The sequence below is a fragment of the Carcharodon carcharias genome, chromosome 13 (genome assembly GCF_017639515.1).
Source record: "Carcharodon carcharias isolate sCarCar2 chromosome 13, sCarCar2.pri, whole genome shotgun sequence".
Classification (NCBI taxonomy): Eukaryota; Metazoa; Chordata; class Chondrichthyes; order Lamniformes; family Lamnidae; genus Carcharodon; species Carcharodon carcharias.
This window is the reverse complement of record NC_054479.1, coordinates 114,285,323-114,305,292: the sequence shown is the minus strand read 5'-3', so window position 1 is coordinate 114,305,292 and position 19,970 is coordinate 114,285,323. Positions and strand designations below refer to the sequence as shown.

The 19,970-nt window shown below is 38.1% G+C and overlaps 1 protein-coding gene across 2 annotated transcripts in view; it reads left to right on the top strand.

The window, feature by feature from the left end:
- The window catches only part of LOC121286464 (glutamine-rich protein 1-like), a 33,831-nt gene extending 15,076 nt beyond the window's left edge, over positions 1-18,755 (top strand). For both annotated transcript variants that reach the window (XM_041203590.1, XM_041203591.1), the window contains 7 exons: positions 2,551-2,722; positions 4,497-4,651; positions 4,809-4,923; positions 9,177-9,285; positions 12,275-12,426; positions 15,320-15,410; positions 16,655-18,755. In XM_041203590.1, the coding sequence (XP_041059524.1) occupies positions 2,551-2,722; positions 4,497-4,651; positions 4,809-4,923; positions 9,177-9,285; positions 12,275-12,426; positions 15,320-15,410; positions 16,655-16,844 (984 nt within the window). In that variant the 3' untranslated portion in view covers positions 16,845-18,755. The remainder of the gene's footprint in view (positions 1-2,550; positions 2,723-4,496; positions 4,652-4,808; positions 4,924-9,176; positions 9,286-12,274; positions 12,427-15,319; positions 15,411-16,654) is intronic.
- Positions 18,756-19,970: the final 1,215 nt, after the last annotated feature.

Genomic DNA, 19,970 nt, shown 5'->3' with positions numbered 1-19,970 from the left:
CCTAGTGGAAACACCATGCCTCAATATGTAAGCATTTGAGTTATAATCACTGGGTAATGCTAACTCCACTTAGTCCAAGATCCCGGGCTTAATCTTTGTTGACAGCTTGCTGCTGGCCTTTCACACATCCCAGTCCTATCTAGCTGTAGATCTTTCTAGCTTTTTCTTGGTCAAAGTCTCATGGACACCGTTGCTGATGGCCCACTAAGTAATTCACCGTTGCTTCTCTTTTTCCCTACCCCTGACCACCGCCCCACTCCCCTCCATGGTTACAACATAGAAGGAGGCCGTTTGGCCAGCTGTGTCTGTGTTGGTTCTCTTTAAGAGCAACTCAGCTAGTCCCATTCCCCTGCCCCTTCCTTATAACCCTGCAATTTTTTTTTCTCTTCAGGTGCTTACCCAGTTCCCTTTTGAAAGCCGCAATTGAATCTGCCTCCGGCACACTCGGGCAGTGCCTTCCAAATCCAAACACTTGTTGCATTAAAGTTTTCCCTCATGTCACTGATGGTTTTTTTTTGTCATTCACCTTAAATTGGTGTACCCTGGTTCTTTACCCTTCTGTCAACGGGAACAATTTCTTCCTATCTACCCTGCCTAGACCTCTCATGAAATAGAACAGCTCCACCAAATCTCCTCTCAACCTCCGCTTCTCTAAGGAGAGGTTGCCTCTCATCCACACAGCCATTCTCATAAACTTTCTGCACCCTCTCTAAAGACTTCACATCCTCCCTAAAGTATAGTATCCATAATTGGACACAATACTGCAGTTGAGTTTGAATCGGTGTTTCATAAAGGTTCATCATAACTTCCTTGTTTTTGTACTCTATGTCTCTATTGATAAAGCCCAGGATTCTGCATGCCTTTTTAACTACTTTCTCAACCTGCTGTGGTGTCTTCAATGATTTGTGTACATAAACCCCAGGTCACTTTGTTCCTGCGCCCTTTTTAGAATTAAACCCTTTATTTTATATTGCCTCTCCACATTCTTCTTACCAAAATAAATCACTTCTCATTTCTCTGTGCTAAATTTCATCCACTACGTGTCTGCCTATTCCATCCATCAGCTTGTTGATGTCCCCTTGAGGTCTATCACCTCACAGTTCACAATATTTCCAGGTTTTGTGTCATCTGCAAATTTTGAAACTGTGCCCTGTACACCAAAGTCTAGGTCTTTACTATATATCAAGAAAAGCAGCTATCGTAATACTGACCCATGGGGAACCCTGCAGTACCTTTCTGTAATCTGAAAAACAACTGTTCACCACTAATCTTTTTGAAGATGAATGATGACACTTCATCAAATGCCTTTTGCAAGTCCATGTACATTTCAACAACCTCATAGCCCTCAGCAAAATACTCAATCAGGGTTGTTAAATATGTTTTGTCTTTAACAAATCTGTAGTGGCTTCCCTTAATTAATCCACGTTTGTCCAAGTGGCTGTTAATTTGTCCTCGATTATCATTTCTGAAAGATTTCTCAGCACTGAGGTTAAACTGATTGCCTGTAGTTGCTGTGTTTACCCTTGCACTTTTTTTTTGAACAAGGGTGCAACATTTGCAATCCTTCAGTCCTCTGGCACCACCTGGTATCTAAAGAGGATTGGAAGATTATGGCCAGTTCCTTTGCAATTTGCACTCTTTCTTCCAACCGTATCCTGTGATGCATCTGCCCCCGGTGGCCTATCAATAAGCCTTTCTAATACCTCCTCTGTATCAATTCTTAGCCTATTCGATGTCTTAACTACCTTTTCTTCTATTATAACTTGGGCAGCCTCTTCTTGGTAAAGACGGATGCAAAGAACTCATTTACTATCTCAGCCATGTCCTTTGCCTCCAGTTGTAGATTCTCTTTTTGGTTCCTAATCAGCTCCACCTCTCCTACTATTTATATGTCTATCAAAAACTTTTGGACTCTTTTTATGTTATCTGCCAGTCTCTTCTCATACTCTCTCTTTGCCACTCTTATTTCCCTTTTTATTTCTCCTCTGAACTTGAATGTGCAAACTGGTCACTTAATCAAGGTACCAAGGGTAACAGCTGAGCAAACAGTCAATGTCTTGAAGAGTGCAGAAAACTGACTAGAGTAGTGTGGGTGGGGGGCTAAATGTGTCAGCAGAAATTGAATTGGGGCTTATTCACTTCTACGGTTATTCTTGCACTGTGTGTTAAATAGCACATCAACTTGGAAAATCTGCACAGAATTTATTAGGATGCATGGATAAATCGGTGAGATCTCAGAATATTTGGCGAGGGTAAGCTGTTCATTTGCTATAATATGATGCCACTAAAGGCTAACAATTTGTACAGTATGCAAGCAAATGTTGATTTTTTTTTTGGTGTACTGTGCCTGTTCTGTGACTTAAAGTTCAATGTCCTCCAATGCTATAGAAATGTTACCTATTTTAAATGTGAGAGGAAGCCTTTTGAAATAAATTATTTACTATTCAAAAATAATTAAAGTTTATATTCACCAAATGCCCAAGAAAATAAATGTATGGATTTGTATACCATGTATTTGCACAAATATTGTGTTTTTTGTTTTGCTTGTAGGTCCAAGCTATGCAGACGCATTCAGCGGAACAGCAAATTGAGGTGCAGGCTGATTTAATGCTTCCCGAGTCTCTAAAACCAGAAGAAGGAGCTAGTGTCTGGCAAAACTGGGCTCAAGTTAAGAATGCAGAAATAATGAAGGAAGCTGAAAATAAACCACCTTTGCCAGGAAGTAATGATTTGCTTTGTATCTTAAAACAATTTTTACAAGGAGAATAATTTTCCTATTTTGCATATTGCTCTTTATAACTTTTAAGAAATACTTTGTTCAATTATAAAGGCAAAATTTACCAGTTTATTAGCATAAATTTAAACTTTTGGGTTATAAAGCTGTTTGACTTTAAATAAAAAACCCAACTGGGAAAAGGAGGATTTGAAAAGGAGAAAATGGAACAATTTGATACAGGAGGCAAAGATTTATCTTGTAACAATATTAGTGAAACACTGAGCTATTTAAACAAAAAAACATGACAAACATAGCAGCAACTCGCAAATACCTAATCCTCTGCCATGTGAATTTTAGTTTACACTAATAAAAATGCTTAATAGAACAGTTTTTTTTAATCTGCCAGCTTAATAAGGTATAGAATTGATTGATCAATGACCTTACCCATCTGCAGGTCGCTGTAAATGGACAGCTGTATGAAAGCTGGCTGAGCAGTACTAGACTTCAACTTTTAACAGGGCTGGTGTTAAGGTTGGGCATGTGTCAACTTAATGTTCCTTTGTGTTTGTGTTAAATTTTTTGTGAAACCTACAAGGCAAACTCTAATTCAAATGTTTTTCCTATAACTGCATTTTTTGACACTAATTATGTAACAGCAGTTCAGCAGATTGGCTAGTTGTAGAATATGTACTGTGGTTCTGAGTTTTGAGCAGTTTTATGAAGCTGCTTTATGACTTTGAAATCAAAACCTATTAATGTAGTCCAACAGGTGAATATCTTTGTCCTAAAGCTGACAGTTGAAACTTTACTGACAAGGATTTTAATAAAGCCTTTGACAAAGTACCACATAAGAGGCTGCTTAACAAAACTGAAGCTCCTTGGAATAGAAGGGTTTGTGTCCATATTGGCTTAAAGATAGAAAACAGCAAAATGAGAAAACAGCAAGATGTGGTAAATGATTTTTTTTCCCAGACTGGAGGATGATAGACCAAGGGTCAGTGTGAGGGCCACTGCTTTTTTGATATATAAATGACTATGTAATATAAATGACTAGGATAATGGGATACAGTAAATTTCACTGTTTGTTTTTCACTGTTTAAAAATAAGGGGTTGCCCATTTAAGAGATTAAGAGAATTTTTTTTAAGGGTCTTGAGTCTTTGGAACTCTCTTCCTCAAGGTGGTGGAAGCAGAGTTTTTGAATATTTTTAAAGCAGAGCTAGATAGATTCTTGAAAAGCAAGGGGTTGGAAGGCTATTGGGGGTAGGTGAGAATGTGGGGTTGAGGTTACAATCAGATCAGCCATGATCTTATTGAAAGGCGGAGCAGGCTCGAGGTGCCGAATGGTCTACTCCTACTCCTGATTCGTAAAACAGATGAAAAGAAGTAATTGGGTTCCTGAGTCAACTTTTTGATTAATTATTATTCAATTCCTTTGCACCATCAGACTCTGTGACTTCATCAAGTCAGTATCCTTGGCGTGATCAGTACTGATCAGATATCTTGTAAGAAGATTTAAAATTAAACAAAAATTTTAAATACGATTTGTCAAAATGGTGATATTTATAAAAACTGGAGAATCTCCTGAATCATGAGATTTTTGACAATTGTACTTTCTATATTCACCTTGTCTAGACTCTTTTGCAATGTTTTAATATTCCCTTTTCTCATTTAATATTGGCTCAAAACTCAGAGTAAAATATGAGCTAGTGTGGATGAATGAACAAAACTCTTGCGTTTTTTAGTTACTATAATAGGCTTTCTTTTCTTTTTAAATGTTAGGACGGCAGCCAATGAAATTTAGAGAAGATGCTCTTTGTGCAACATTAGTAGAACTCAATTATGGACTTTGTTTGATGACCAAAGAAGCAAGATATTCTGATGGTTCCCCCTATGAAGCAGACTTGCTGTATTATTTCTTTCTTTGTATTCAGAAGGTAGTCTTTGCATTTTTTCCTTTTGGGTGGTGGGGGAACATACTTATGCTCATACTTCCATGTTTCTTTTAAATGTTTTTGTAATTAAATGAATGGAATTTTGTTGCTGGATGAGCATGATTTTTTCACTTTTCTGTCTGTTTCATATGTTTTACAGTATATGTTTGAAAATGGAAGAATAGATAATATTTTTGCAGATCTCTACTATTCTAAATTTACTGAAAGATTACATGAAGTGCTAAAAGAATGGCATCCTAAAATAAGCCCACTTGGTGAGTTGTAATTTATTTCTATCCTAACCACAGTGTTTACTTTGAGGTTTATGGGGCTGGAAACAGTTCATAAGAGTTTGTTGTGATGTCAATCTTTTATAATTTCAAGGTTGTCGCCTTTAAACTTTCGGTCTTAGATGGATGCCTCGGTGCATAATGTTCGGTTTGGCACCTGTATGATTGTTCCAGAATGATCAAATCACAACACTGCACCTTGGTCTCTTCCCTGTACTCATCTGGCATTACCTCCTTTGAGTACCTCACCTTGTTCCAACTACCTAGCCTCCTTTTAAAATCTTTGTTCTTTACCAGGGATGAGAATGGCCGAAGACAAAAAGGTCTGAAATTTTTAGTGACAAGGAATCATGGAATCATAGCACTTTTTATAGTCTGTAATGCAAATGCTTCTAGGACATTTCAAAGGGGTGGAATTATTAGACTTTAGACTTATAGAAATATTAGTTTTCTCTTTGTTTGCCTTCTATCACCATCAATACTGTGGACCAATGCTTTTATATCAAATCATCAAAGTGACCTCAGCATTTCAGCATTCAGTACAGTTAGTACATGTAATACAGGATCAAATCCATACTATCAACAGAACATGACCTTGCTGGATTATATACATGCAAAGCTAAGTAAAGGGCTATGGAAGTGCTTTGCAAACTATTTTCCAATGTGAACCCATTTTAATTTACTAGCACTTTCTCAAGGGCCGTTAGGGAAGGGCAACAAATGCTGGCCTTGCCAGCAATACCTACGTCCCATGAAAGAATACATCTTTAAAAAAAAATCTCTTGAGAATTAACACGCTCCCGGATGCCAGAAAAGACAAAACAGCAATAAACCAGCATAGTAACATTCAGTATATAATTAACTTTTTTTTACATTAAAAATCAACATATAATAATACATCACATAAATATGAAAATCTGTGTTTTTAAAGTTTTTGTAAAAGTGTTATTTTATATACTCGTCAGTTTCAGCAAGTTCCCCATATTCTCTGGTGACAGAAGACTAAGTGAAGTCCCTCTCTTTGTTCCCCCATTACTCACATTGTAATCGGCCCTTCACCACCACACATGCCCCTCTTCCCAACCCCCTGTTCTCCCTGTAAGTTTTAGGGCTCAGGAGTCACTGATTATCCAGAATAGGCATTCGACAACCCATAAGCGATTTGAAGGTAGTTTATTAGGAAGCAACAATTTATACAGGATGTATAAACTAAATATAGACAAGTCTGTGACCCTGACACATGAGAGCAGTTTACCGATCCCAAAGAGCAAATGGGCAAATGGCGCAGAATGAGCGTTGGTCTCTGTAGCTTCTGCCCTATCCTTGAACTCACATCTTTCTTTAGCTTCTCTCCTATCTCCATACATGCCCTCCAAGCCCATTTTGTCTGTGAAACCCACCCCCTGCTCTCCATACACCCAACATCCATTCCTGGCACTTAGGGTTAGCTGACATTGTAAATGGTTCCCTTTCTTCAAGTATTGCCCTTTTCTGCTACTATCACAAAAGCCTACCCCTGAACTTTTATGCCCTTACACCTATTGACGTAACCTCTAAACTTTTTATCTCCAAAGTCCTTGATCAAGTTTCCTCCCAAATCCATGTCCATCTTTCTAGCGGCTGTTATGTTTGAACCTCCCCAGTCAGGTTTCCACTCTTGCTACAGTTCTCATTGAAGTCACTAAAAACATCCTATATAACTGACCAGGGTGCACTATTCCTCTTCATTCTTTGTGACCTGTCGGCGTCTTTTGACATGTTCAACTACACCATTCTTCCCTAATGTCTCTCCTCCATTGCACAGTTGTTTTACTGTCCCTCGCCTGATTTCACTTTTAACTAACCAGTCTTGAGAATCTCCTGCAGTTGCTTCTCTTCCTGCCCCTTGCACTGTTACCTCTGGAGTTCTAGACAACTTTTCATTTCTTACCTACATGCTGCTCCTCGCTGGCATCATCTGAAACTATGGTATCAAGTAATGCTAACAATACCCAGTTCTACCTCATCACCACCCCTTGACCGCCTCCACTGTCTCTATCGTTGCCAGCCTGCTTGCTGAATTGCAGTCTTGGACAAACTGCAGTTTCCTTCAACTATAGATTGGGCACCAAGTTTGTTCACCCATCATAACCTGTGCTTCATAATCTGCTACCATGGTCATGGTTCATCAAGGCCTTAAATTTAAAATTGCCATTCCTATCTCTATAACTTCCTACAACCTTGTAGGCAACTATGCTTTCTCCAACTTTGGCCTATTGCGCAATCTCCATTCCCTATGCCTCCCCATTGGAGGCCATGCCATCGTTCTAAACTTAAACTGTGGAATTACCTCCCTAAATCTGCCCGCTTCACCACCTCTCTTTTCCCCTTTTAAGACCCTCCTTAAAACCTGGCTGTTTGGACAAGCTTTTTGTTATCTTCCTAACTTCTTTGATTCAATGTTGATTTTTGTCCAATTATGCTTCCACCAAGTGCTTACGTTAAAGATGCAAGCTATTGTTTAGTTGCTGTCTTTAGGAGAGGCAGACTATTGGGAGAAAACTGTCAGAGAGAAGGTATTTTGATTATATACTGAATGATTTAGTGGTTACAATACTGCCTTTTCTCATCTTGCAAGCTGGATTTTGATTTATTTGAAATGAGTATGTTAAAAGGAGATTCACGAGAATGATTCCAGGGGTGGAGAGCTGTAGCTATGAAGATAGATTAGAGAGCAGTTGACTGTTTTCCTTGCAAAAAGAAGGCTGAGAGGAGACTTCATAAAGGTATTCAAGATCCTGAGGGGTATGTACAGAGTAAATAGTGAGAAACTGTTCCCACTTGAGGGACATAAAGAATTAGAGGGCAGATTCAAAATAATTGGCAGAAGGAGTAAAAGTGATGTGAGGAAATTTTTTTCACCCAGAGGGTGGTTGGAGTCTGGAATGAACTTCCTGAGAGGGTTGTGGAAGCAGGTTCGATCAAGGTATTCAAAAGGGAATTGGATTGCTATCTGAAAAGAATGAATGTGCAAGGTTACAGGGAAGTGGGACTCGATGGGCTGAACAGCCTCTTGATCTGTAAATATTCTGTGATTTTACAGGGTGCATGCTAAAACTTGAATGATTTTGGGTTGTTCCTGGTGGGTATATACATACCTTCAGCAGAAATTGTTTGTAACTTGCTGCAAATTGGCTATTTCTCTCATACATCAAATTTTTAAAAATTCACTAATTAGAAAGTGCTTTTTTCTGAAATTGAGAATGATGTATATTATTAGGACAGTGACTCTGGGTGGTGTTTGAGTGAGTGGCTTTATTTTTGTTGCACACCTTGTTAAAGCATTGACTCACTTTTAGGAGATATTGGGGCTGTCATACAAATCTGAAGTTTCCCTACAATATTGAGGACTTTTGAGGCTCATAAGTGAAGTGACTGCACTTTGCTAACAAGGCAAGGGAATTTGGTGGGACTTAGCTGCCTCCTACCACTGGTATGTTTTGGGACTGTATTCTGATTGATGCCAACTGCAAAATAATCTGAAAACATCCTGTTAATGGTAAACCGATGTGAACAATGGGGGTTTCCTTAATTGATGCAATTTGAGCACTCTTGATTTGCAGCTTCACTGAGCAGGTGGATTATGATGGCTTCATGGAGGAGCACTTAATTTGTGAGGGAACGTATCTCCCCATCTGTATAGAAAGATAGTGAGCCACTTATAATTTAAAATAAACATTCCACTGTATTTTTGAACAAGTGGATTATATCTAAGGATTCTGCTTCAGTGTTTACTGGAAGCCAACATGCCAGTCTGCCTTGGAATTATTTATGAATTCAATGTGTTCAACATGTCAAAATTGTATATAAGATGTAAATGAGATTTGGCCTTTACATATTGGTTTTCTATCCATTTAACTATTAATTCTTTTAAAGATGGCTTGATGTGATTTAATAATGTTGTATGACTTAGCTTAAGGACACCAATCTTTACATGTCTCGAACTCTTATATATTTATATAACAAAATCTTAGGTTTCTACTTCAAATTTGTTTCAGCTAATTGGAATACAGTAGCAGTGTAACATTTACTCCCCTGCATACAGAGTTTGTACGTGCAATTCTATAAAACTTTTCAAAATGTGTTATTACAGGTTTACATTTTCCATTTTTTTTAATAGTAGGCCACTCAAACAAGCTTTGTATTTTTTTAAATTGTGAAAACGAGTTGTTTTAAAAAAATCTTTTCTTTTTTGACAGGTTATGTCATTCCTAGTCGTATTACTGAGGAGATGTTATGGGATTGTAAGCAACTGGGAGCACACTCTCCAGCTACTCTTTTGTACACGCTGATGTACTTCAACACCAAGTATGACTTGCTATTATATTATTAATCTGAAAATACTCATTTAAGGATTAATGAGGAATAATTAACTTGTGCATTTGATGGACTAGATCAGGAGTCGCTAATCTTTTTTATGAGAGCTACTTCTGATTAATGAAAAATATCCCGACCTATTAAAACATATATTAAAAATATACGGATTGGTAAGGGTACATATTAAGCCAGTGATCTCCAGCTCTGCTCCTGGAGAGTCCCAGTCCAACAAGTTTTATAGGTCACCATTAAATCACCAATTTAAGACTTGGATCAATTTCATTGTGATCAATTAAGCAGATGATTTGTTAAATTAAGTAATTTAATGAGCATTTGGGACCAAATCTGATTGGGGACTCCAGTAAGTTCAGCCATCAAGGACCAGTTCTCTTAATTGAATAGACTACATGCTTCATTGGTCAATAACTGAAAGGTGTTCATGGTCTTTAGAAATAGGTGGCCAATAAGACTAACTGGATTGGGGCTATGGGGATTTAGACCAGAGTTGGAGACCCCTGCATTAAGCTATTGCAGTCAAATTACAAAAATAAATATTTAAAATGAAGAAGATTGATTCTTTATTTCAATGTGAAATTTGACTGCATGGTGTCCGCCAATGCTGTGTAATCTGGTGTGTATCCTGAGAGAGCAACTCTGATAGAGTCATTCAGATGCTCGTCAGTCAGACATGTTCGAAATTTGGATTTGGTGAAGTTCATGTCGGAAAAGGTAGATTCGAAAAGATAGGAACCAAACAGGAAAACCACTTTCATTGCTGCTGTGCAGATGTTGCTGTACTTCAGTATCCATGACACTCCAGAAATTAGTGGCAGATTGCCTTGATTTCAACTGTGTCATTTTGAAGGCTGACAATCTCCATTTCCATAGTGACACAATCAAGGTTAAACAGCACACAGATTCGTTCAGAAATGTCACTTACATCTACTTCCATGAAGGGGTTTGAAGGAAACATCACGCAGGGCTCCAGCTGCTCAAAATCATTAAATCTGTCATTGAACTCTTGGCCAAGCCTGGTCAGGAGATCACTGTACTCGTCAATGTCCAGGAGCCCAGCAGCAGCTTCATTTTCTGCCAGCATTTGGGGCACAGAAGGAAAATGTTGTATTTTCTTCTTCTGCATTTGCTGTACCAAAAGGTTACGTTTTGACTTGAAAGCTTTCACTGCTCTAATCATGTTGGCAGTTGTCTTCTCTTTCCCTTGCAATTCACAGTTCAGGGTGTTCAATTTCTCTGTCACATCTGTTAGAAATGCCAAATCAAGCAGCCATGCAATGTTTGATAACTGGACGGTCATTTTGTTTCTTGACTCCATGAAAGCTTTGATTTCTGGCAAAAGTGAAAGAAATCGATGTGGTATTTTTCCTCTGCTAAGCCACTGGATTTCAATGTGCAGCAAAAGATTGCCATACTCGGCTGACAGTTTGTCGAGAAATGACTTGAATCTTTGGTACTGTTTGGCCTTTGCACAAACCGGTTTAATAATTCTAACAACAGGAGACATAACGTGATTAAATTCCATTACTATGGCACAAATTGCCTGTTGGTGGATCATGCAGTGGTAGTTCAAGAAACGAGGGAAATCAGGATCTGCTTTACAACTTGCAATGAAATCGGCATGACGCCCAGTCATTGCTGGCGCGTCATAGGTTGTTATTGCCACTAACTTCTCCAATGGCACATTTTTTTGGGAAATAATACTTGACCTCATTGTAGATATCAATTCTCCTGGTTGTGGATTTCAGAGGCAACAATGTCAAGAATTCCTGTTTAATGGTGAAGTCTTCAAACACCATTCGAATGAATACTGCCAATTAGCAGTATTGCTAATTTCAGCCAATTCATCACATTGAATCGAAAACCACTTGCACGTACTTAAATCCCTCTCTAGCTGCTCCATCAGTTGGCTGATAATGCAGATACCCTTCTTGCCATGGTGTTTGCTCCGAACTGCACGTCTGAAATGGCAGACATAATTTCAGGGCTGTTTTTGAAATCTTTGAATAAGGACTCGATCATCAGTCATCGCGCCCTTCACAATTGCACCGTCTGTAAATGTTGCCTTGTTCTTGGTCAAAATGAGCAATTTTGAAAGATGCCTCTATTGCTGCATTAGCATTCTTGGTTGGTTTTGTTAAAGAAAAGATTGCTGTCTCTGCACTGCAGCTTTTAGTTCACCTACTTCTTGTGACCACAGACTGCTTCCTGTAGGAAAATCCCTCAAAATGCTTGTGCATTATTGCAAAATGCCCCTCGACTTTGCTCTTTTTTCCTACTGCAACTCTGACATCCTAGATTAAACAGACGCACTTGTCTTTAATGCTTCAAAACAAAAAATCGTTCTCCCATTCTTGATGGAAATAGTGTCTTTTGCCTTTTTCGGATGGACCTGCCTCTGCATCCGTGATGTCAACAAGGGTAGATTATTTTTCCTGCCACTTGTTAGCTAGCAGAGTTGTGCCAGTACTGATGGTCCTTGATCTATGTCTTTCCTTACTTATGGCAGGTTGTAAATGCCACCCATGTTATTACTTACAGCATGACGCTGACTCAGGCACAGGTGTCATTTGCAAAAGTTGGCAAACTAGTTAGCTTGCGGTGGAAAAATAATTATATGACTTGAATCCTGTAATACTATTGGTTATTTTTTCCAAATCTTAATGCGAGCTACTCATTGGCAAACTGCGAGCTACCAGTCGCTTACAATCGACATGTTGGTGACCCCTGAATTTGATGTACTGTAGAAATTGCTGTTTGTACAACAAGTGGCTGGTTGTTTTGTGTATTGCATTTTATTTTAATACAGCTTAAGAAAATAAGCAAAGTAAAGCTATATTTTCTATTAGCCCCTTAATATGGAATAATTCTACAGATTATTTAACTAGGAGGTAAATTTGAAAGGAACAAGATTTTTAGTTCAGTGAGATTATGTTTAAACTTTGACTGTGAAATGTTTTCACAGGTATTTTATGCTGAAAACGGTTGAACAACACTCTAAGTTAGCTTTCTCCAAAGTATTAAAGCAGATGAAGAAGAATCCAGGCAATTCAAAGGATAAGTGCTCTAGTATACGATATTTACGATTATATGGACAACTTCAAGCTGGGCAGAAAGGTACTACACGTTTTAAAGAACTTATTTTGAACATAGCAGTTTGCACGCAAATTGGCTGCCGTTTCCTACATTACAATCGTGACTACACAAAGTACTTTGGGATGTCAGTGGTCATAAAAGTTGCTATATAAATGCAAGTCTTTATTATATTTACAATAAAAGACTGTGGCAAGAAGGCTTATTTATAGCAGCAGATAAATAGCATTGGTTTTGATACCCAATATGTAAGTCCATGTTCAAATGCAGCAAGACCTGGACAATATCCAGGCTTGGGCTGACAAGTGGCAAGGAACATTCGTGCCACACAAGTGACAGAGTGACAGGTAATGACCATATCCAACAAGAGAGAATCTAACCATCACCCCATCACATTCAATGGCATTACCATTGCTGAATTCCCCACTATCAACATCCTGGGTGTTACCATTAACCAGAAACTGAAATAGACTAGCCATATAAATACTGAGGCTGCAAGAGCAGGTCCACCATCTACAAGGCACCATCAGGAGTGTGATGGATACTCCCCACTTGCCTGGATGAGTGCAGCTCCAACAACACTTAAGAAGCTTGACACCATCCAGGACAAAGCAGTCCTCCTGATTGGCACCCCTTCCACAAAAATTCACTCCCACCACCACCAACGAACAGTGGCAGCAGTTTGTACCATTTACAAGATGCATTGCAGAAACTCACCAAGGCTCCTTAGGCAGCACCTTCCAAACCCATGACCACTAACATCTCGAAGGACAAGAGCAGCAGACTCATGGGAACACCATCACCGGGGAGTTCCCTTCCAAGCCACACATCATCCTGACTTGGAAATATATTGCCGTTCCTTTGCTGTTGCTGGGTCAAAATTCTGGAACTCCCTCCATAACAGCACTGTTGGTGTGCCTACATCACAGGGACTGCAGTGGTTCAAGAAGGCAGCTGACTGCCATCCTCTTGAGCAATTAGGGATGGGCAATGAATGCTGGCCTAGCCACATCTCGTAAATGAATAAAAATAAATAGAGAATATTGATATACTTTCATGCCCAAAAATGAAGTTTCGAGTTGATTTCCAAGCTTGTTACCAATAAGGAAATGCTTAAACTTTCAGTGGTCATTGTCCGTTATCTGACTTTATTTGTAAGATAAGCTTGAAGTTTTTGGTTTGAAACATTATATGTAGGTATTCAGTACTCTCCTCTTTCATGACCATGCCTCTGTTGGTGTTGCATATAACTTACCAGTAATAGATTAACTTAGCAAATTTAAGTACCTATGTCGGTCGGTTATAGAATTTGTTACATATAAATTAAATCTTTCTCCTTCCTCAAATCTCCCACTGGCAAATCTTGATTGAGCCTGGATTTTGGTCCATGAGTTAGGTATGCAGAAAATTCCCAGCTCCATGAACTCTACTTTAAAAATTGCTGATGGGACATCAGATTTTCAGTCCGGGCTTGTGGGCTTTATTAGAAGTCAGGGTGGATGACCCTGGAAGTAGTGAGGAGGTTGCCAGCTGCAGAGGTGGGCTGGGTGGAAAGCCTGCCTCTTTGTTCTCTGGCACTGTGTCCAAAATTTAAAAAGTATAAAAGATGAAACATCGCTTCAACCCTCAACCCCCCTCCCCCGCCCCCACACACACAATCCTCATGCCCTATTCCCACCTTCCATAACCCTTCACACTGTCCATGCCATCCTGTGCCCCTGTACCCTCTCTTCATGGCCCTTTAGAGCCCATATGCCAACTTAGTGCCAATTCATGTTAATCCATGCCCCCCCCCCCACCCACTATCCTTTGTCGTTATACCTACCATGCCAATTCACCCAGCATACATAATGGGCAGACCTCTGAACCCATGCAGAGATAAAATAAAGTTCTACATGTCTATTGCAGTCTTCACAATACTGAGAAAAACACCCACTCATAATAACCCATTTACTACATTTACGTTCCTTCAATGATATAAAGCCGTACAATAAAAAATATTTCATTTATGTGCATGGTTCCTTTTTCATCAAGCACTGGAATTCATAGACCCACTTCAAAGAGTCTATAACCACTTGTAGCTGTTATTCAAACTGTGAAATGAGAGGCACCCTACTATGATAATAGATGGTTATGAAGTTAGTCATGCAGCGCCAATCCAGAAATGGAAACACTCAAGCTTATGTCAACAGATGGAGTGAAATAGCAAGCAATGATTTTTTATTAACACTCCAGACATTTTTTTCAAAGATTTAAAGGATAGGACTTTTAAATGCCTTGACAACTCCCTTTGACAGGTCTGTTGACAGTTCCAATGAGCTTGACACTTAATACATTTTTTATGCACATTTATGTCTACTTTTAACAATTCCAAAGGTCACCTTACCTCCCCCAATGGGTAGCTCTTGCTCTCCCAAAGAAATGCACAAAGTTCAGACCTGATTTTACCAATTATACTCTGCACACTTTGGTTTCACATTCCTGGGCTGACAAAATCCAACTTGGCCAGTTGTCTCAGTGAAGTCGTGGCAAAAAACCGGGCTACTGTGTAATGAGGGTGATAATTGCGTTAAGCATCCTTGTGGTCTGTCATGAATGAGACTGTCTGTGTTTAAGTGCAGTATTTGGAAACCTTATGCTTTAGGCTCCTGCCTGCTCTGCTGTAAATTGAAGAGTGACTATGTGAAATAATTTCAGCTGGTACCCTTGTAAGGTGGAATGGATTTGGATTCAAGCCCGAGTTGGAAGGGGCACATTTGAAGATACTGCATCAATTCATCAGGACTTGCTGTTTTTAACTTTGTTTCGAAGCTTGTCATTACCATTTAGTTTAAAAGCTCAAGTATAATTTTTGTTGAATCAGTCATTAGAGGCAAGTTATGGATTTAATGCTTGATGTTTCTCATTTTTGTTTTAGTCACAGAAGATATGTATGTTGAACAACTTGAAAATTCAGAGAATCCCTTGAGGTGTCCCATAAAACTCTATGACTTCTACCTCTTCAAATGGTAAGGCATACCAGATTTCTTCTGTCCAGTTTTCAGTAATTGTGATATTACATTGCACAGTTCACTACTCTTGAAGTTTCTTATTACAGCATCATCTTAAAGGTTTTATTTTCATCCAGATACCATACCAGTAAATCCAGAATGATGACGGGAATAAGTTATGCAGATAGTCTTAAGTTAAATGTTCATGTGACTTTTTACTTTATGCTGTGAAAGCATCTTCCCATGGTAAAAGACCAGAGAATGCACATAATACAAAATATCCAGATGGAACTCACCAGCACTAAATGCACATTGCCTGCTTTGCTCAGTGTTGATTGTATACCACCAATAAGTTGCATTTTTTTAAAAAAACTTCCTTTAGTTGATTAGATCTCTCATTTGTCAACAAGCTGGCTGCTTTCCAGTTAACCTTGCATTTCAAAAACATCCAAACTCTTTTCTACCAGCTTGTTTGAAAGCTTGACTTTTTTGCCTTTTTCTTGTGGTATTTTTAGTAGAGCCATTTAAAATCAGTTAAATTAAACATAAAATGAGGCATGGTCATTCAACCCATTATCCATATTACAATTTGTTTGATCATGGTTTTACTGAACCTAAGAAAAGACTCTGCAATGTTTTGACCTACAATTCCTCCTCTCTTTCTCTCTCCTCCCCCCGCCGAAGTACAAAAGCAAATCAAGCAAGATTGTTTTAAAACCACGTGTGATCCTGGCTTGTGCTCAGAGTATTCATTACTCTTAATTCTTTGCATATGCTCACCAGTAATCATATATTTGCATGTAATCATTACTTTTCTATGTTTTATAAACTTTTACATAAAACATGCAAATGATTTTAAGCCTCTTACACAGTGAATGGCGTTGAGAAAAAATGTAACCTGTATAACATGGATGATCAGATAAGCTAATGGCTTTCAAACCTGTATATATGATTCAGCTACTACAGATGCACACACACCCAAGTCTAAAACTGGATCTTTTTGCATATTATTTATTTTATGTTGGTGCAAAATTCAGTGAGTAGCTGGCAGGAGAATACAAAATTGATGCTTTTATGTACATGGTCTTTAATTCCATCTAATTGATGGAATTAAAGCCTACTGCTCAACTCTATGAGACAATTTGAATTCCAGGTCTCTTATTGGTGCTATTAGATCTTGCTTGTAAACCTTAGGAATTGCTTCATTTAATTTTTCTGTATCACCATATGAATAACAAAGTAATAATGGCATTTTTTTCTAGTCCACAGAGTGCTAAAGGGCGTAATGATGCCTTCTACTTGAATGCTGAACCAGTGGTTGCGCCAAATAGCCCAATCTGGTATTCAACACAACCAGTCAGTAATGAGGCAATGGAACAAATGTTGACCAGAATCCTTATGATAAGGGAGGTTCAAGAAGCTTATGTAACTACGCAGATTCCTCCCTTCTAGTGAGAAGTTCCCCAAACAGGGTGCTGGTGGGGGAACTGCCAGTCTATAGCAAGTCATAGGAAGATTATTTTGTGGAAGAGGAGCATCTTTCTCTCTTCCTGCTCCCTCAGACAATGTTCATGCACAGTGTGCTTGAGGACTTGTGTATTATAAATATGGATGTTAATTTGTAAACCCCGTGAATTTGTGGGTGATTTGTATTCCAGTTCTAAAAGCCTGACCGGTTCTATTCTTTCCTTAAACTATACTGAAAAATGTAACTGTCTAACTGAACAAACTGTAAATAAGAGGAAAGTTTAAAAACTATTTCTTCCAGTTGGTAGTAAAGTTTGCTACTTCATCTATAAATTCTTTAATGGAGCTTTGAAATTAAATATAAATTATGTGCATTCCAATTTGTGGCAACACAGATCATTGTGATCATTGTATAACTTAACTTCATATTTGAATCTAGACTCCAGTTCTGTCTCTACCTTTATTACAGATGCTTCCATGAACAGTCTTTTTAGCAGACTGACATGTTCTTTAAGTGTCTTTTTTTTGTATGTAATGTACCTGGTGTACTTCTGTGCCTAATGTGGATATTCCACTACTGATTTTGAGAAGAAACTTTATAAAAATATAAAAATTGCATTTGCATGAACAGAAATTAAATTGGGTTAAAAAAATGTTGGCTTTAGGTTTTAAACCGGATCAACTTTACCTCACAGACCTGTGATATTGTGCCTTGGTATTAGACAGGCACAGGATAATTTCTTATGGACTATAGTGTACTAGAAAGCTTTTTGAATAGTTAGGTTTGGTGGTTTTTACTTTTATGGGGACAATTATATATTTTTTTCACTTTAATTTGTTTTGAATCACTGATTAAAATAAAATCAATACTGTTATACTCATGTAGTGCATACCAGGGATATCATGTTATCTTTGTAATTTTTTTATACAAATCATTCACTAATTTCATTCGTCTAGGTAGAAACAATAAATTTTGCCTATGAAAGTAAAACGCACCATTAGTTTGTTTTGTACTTGGAAGCTTTCTTTTAAAATCTTTAAGGAAATCCTCCCAAATTAGTATAAATATATGCCCATCATTAAATTTGAAAAAAACACAAACTGACTGAAATCAGTTTGGCTAAAGTTCATTCAAACATATGCATTTAGAATACAAGTGGAAGGAGTTAGAAATGTATATTTGATCAATCTCCCCAAATCATGCATTTTTTCCCTAAAATTTCCCCTTCTGGTTGTTTTGTATCAAAAGTATTCTTAATTCAGAATGGGTAAGTCCATCTGATTGCAGAAAGCTGTAATTTAACTACGTATCAAAACGACTCAAAATAGTTTGGGATACCATATTGTGCCATTGGTGCAACATGCTCCTAATAATGATTTGTTTTGCCTTACCTCCAATCCTATGCTGCTGCTTATGGCTGTAAATTTAATAATTTTAACTTGTTTTTATTATATTGTAGGCTCTTAATTTAAGCAAGATGGCACAGATCTTATCACTTCTATTGGCCACCTGTTTTAAGATGCATATGGGTATGTCTCTCAAGCTGTTAGCTTCCAAACTCCAAGCCATGACCAATTTCACAGAAGCATCCCACTTTAATATAGAACCCTTTAGTACCTTTGCAATTATATTTTTTTCTTTAAAAAGGGAATTGGCCCATCCATTTACTGAGGGTAATTTTCTTTTCAAAGTATGTACAGCAAAAGAGAAACCTTACCCATGTAGCCATACTTGGTTCAGTTTTTTATCTGTTCATTTATTGTGTGTCATGATCTTGTGCTTTAGAATCCTTGATCAGAAGCATTTTGGAACCAGTTATTTTGTGCAGTGCTGTTTGGTGTAATGAATGAAAATACCACATACCATCCTCATAAATTAAGTCTCTTTAAGTGTAATTTTATAATGTCTTATTGTGAATGCTGCGCATTTTGCCTCTTCATAGCTGCCTCTTGACCAGGCATTCAAAGCATAAAGAACAATAATCAGGGAAATAAGATCTGCTGGTAAGTGTAGTTATTTTGTTTTGCCTGAAGATAAGTTTTTAAAAAATGTATTTGGGTTGCCTTTTCACAGTTCTGATCACAAAGGGTATGAAAACTCTATTACAGGTTTTTCAGAGGGAAAATTATGTTCGGTCCATAAAGAGGAATAATGTCTACTTAAGAGTCAGTTTTGAGGCTATATGACAGACTGAGTTCAGTAGTTCTAAGCTCTGATAGAACAGTTTTCTCTGTTACAATTATACATAAAATGGTTACTGAAAAAATTCTAGATTGAAAATTACCAAATGTAATGCCACTATTCAAGAGGGAGAGAAAACATGGAACTATAGACTAATTAGCCTGACATCGGTTTTTGGGAAAATACTGGAATCAATAAGTCTTAACATTGCATTTAGAAAATCACAGTGATCAAACAAAGTCAAGATTGTTTTCTGAAAAAGTAGTGTTTGACAAATGAGTATTTTTAAGTGTGTAGGTAGGGTAAATAAATAGGAACGAGCACACTTGGGTTTTCAAAAAACTCTTAATAAGGTGCTTGACTAAAGGTTAATATGCCAGCTATGGGCTCATGAAGGTGGGAGTAATATATCAGCATGGATAGAGGATTGGTTAATGGACAGGAAGTAGAGATCAGGGATAAATGGAGCATTTACAAGTTAACAGGCTAAAGTGCAGCTCTTTGTTTTGCCTGATTTCTAAAGACCATGATGGGACTGGAGGGACATGGGTGGTGAAGGATGGCCGCGCAGCTTTAATCAACATTCTGCAAGTAGAGAGGGATGCCAGATTGAAGGTATATCTAAATCTAGGTTAGAGTGTTCATATGGAGGAAGGGGGGGGGTGAAAAAGAGAAGCTGAAATGGAGACTGAAATCAGAGGATCAGGAGTTGATCAACATAAAGGTCGAGGAGAGAAGACCGTCTTAGAGATTCAGAAAAAGGAATATATGCCATGAGGATTTTAAAGTAGCAGTGAGAAATCTGGAACAAGGTGAGATGTTCAGAGGAGAAAAGTGCTTAGACTGGAAAATAGTTGTAGGGAGGGAGTGGATGCGAGGATAAAAACAACTTGGTTCTGTTTTTCTCTCTTCATGATGCAGTCAGACCT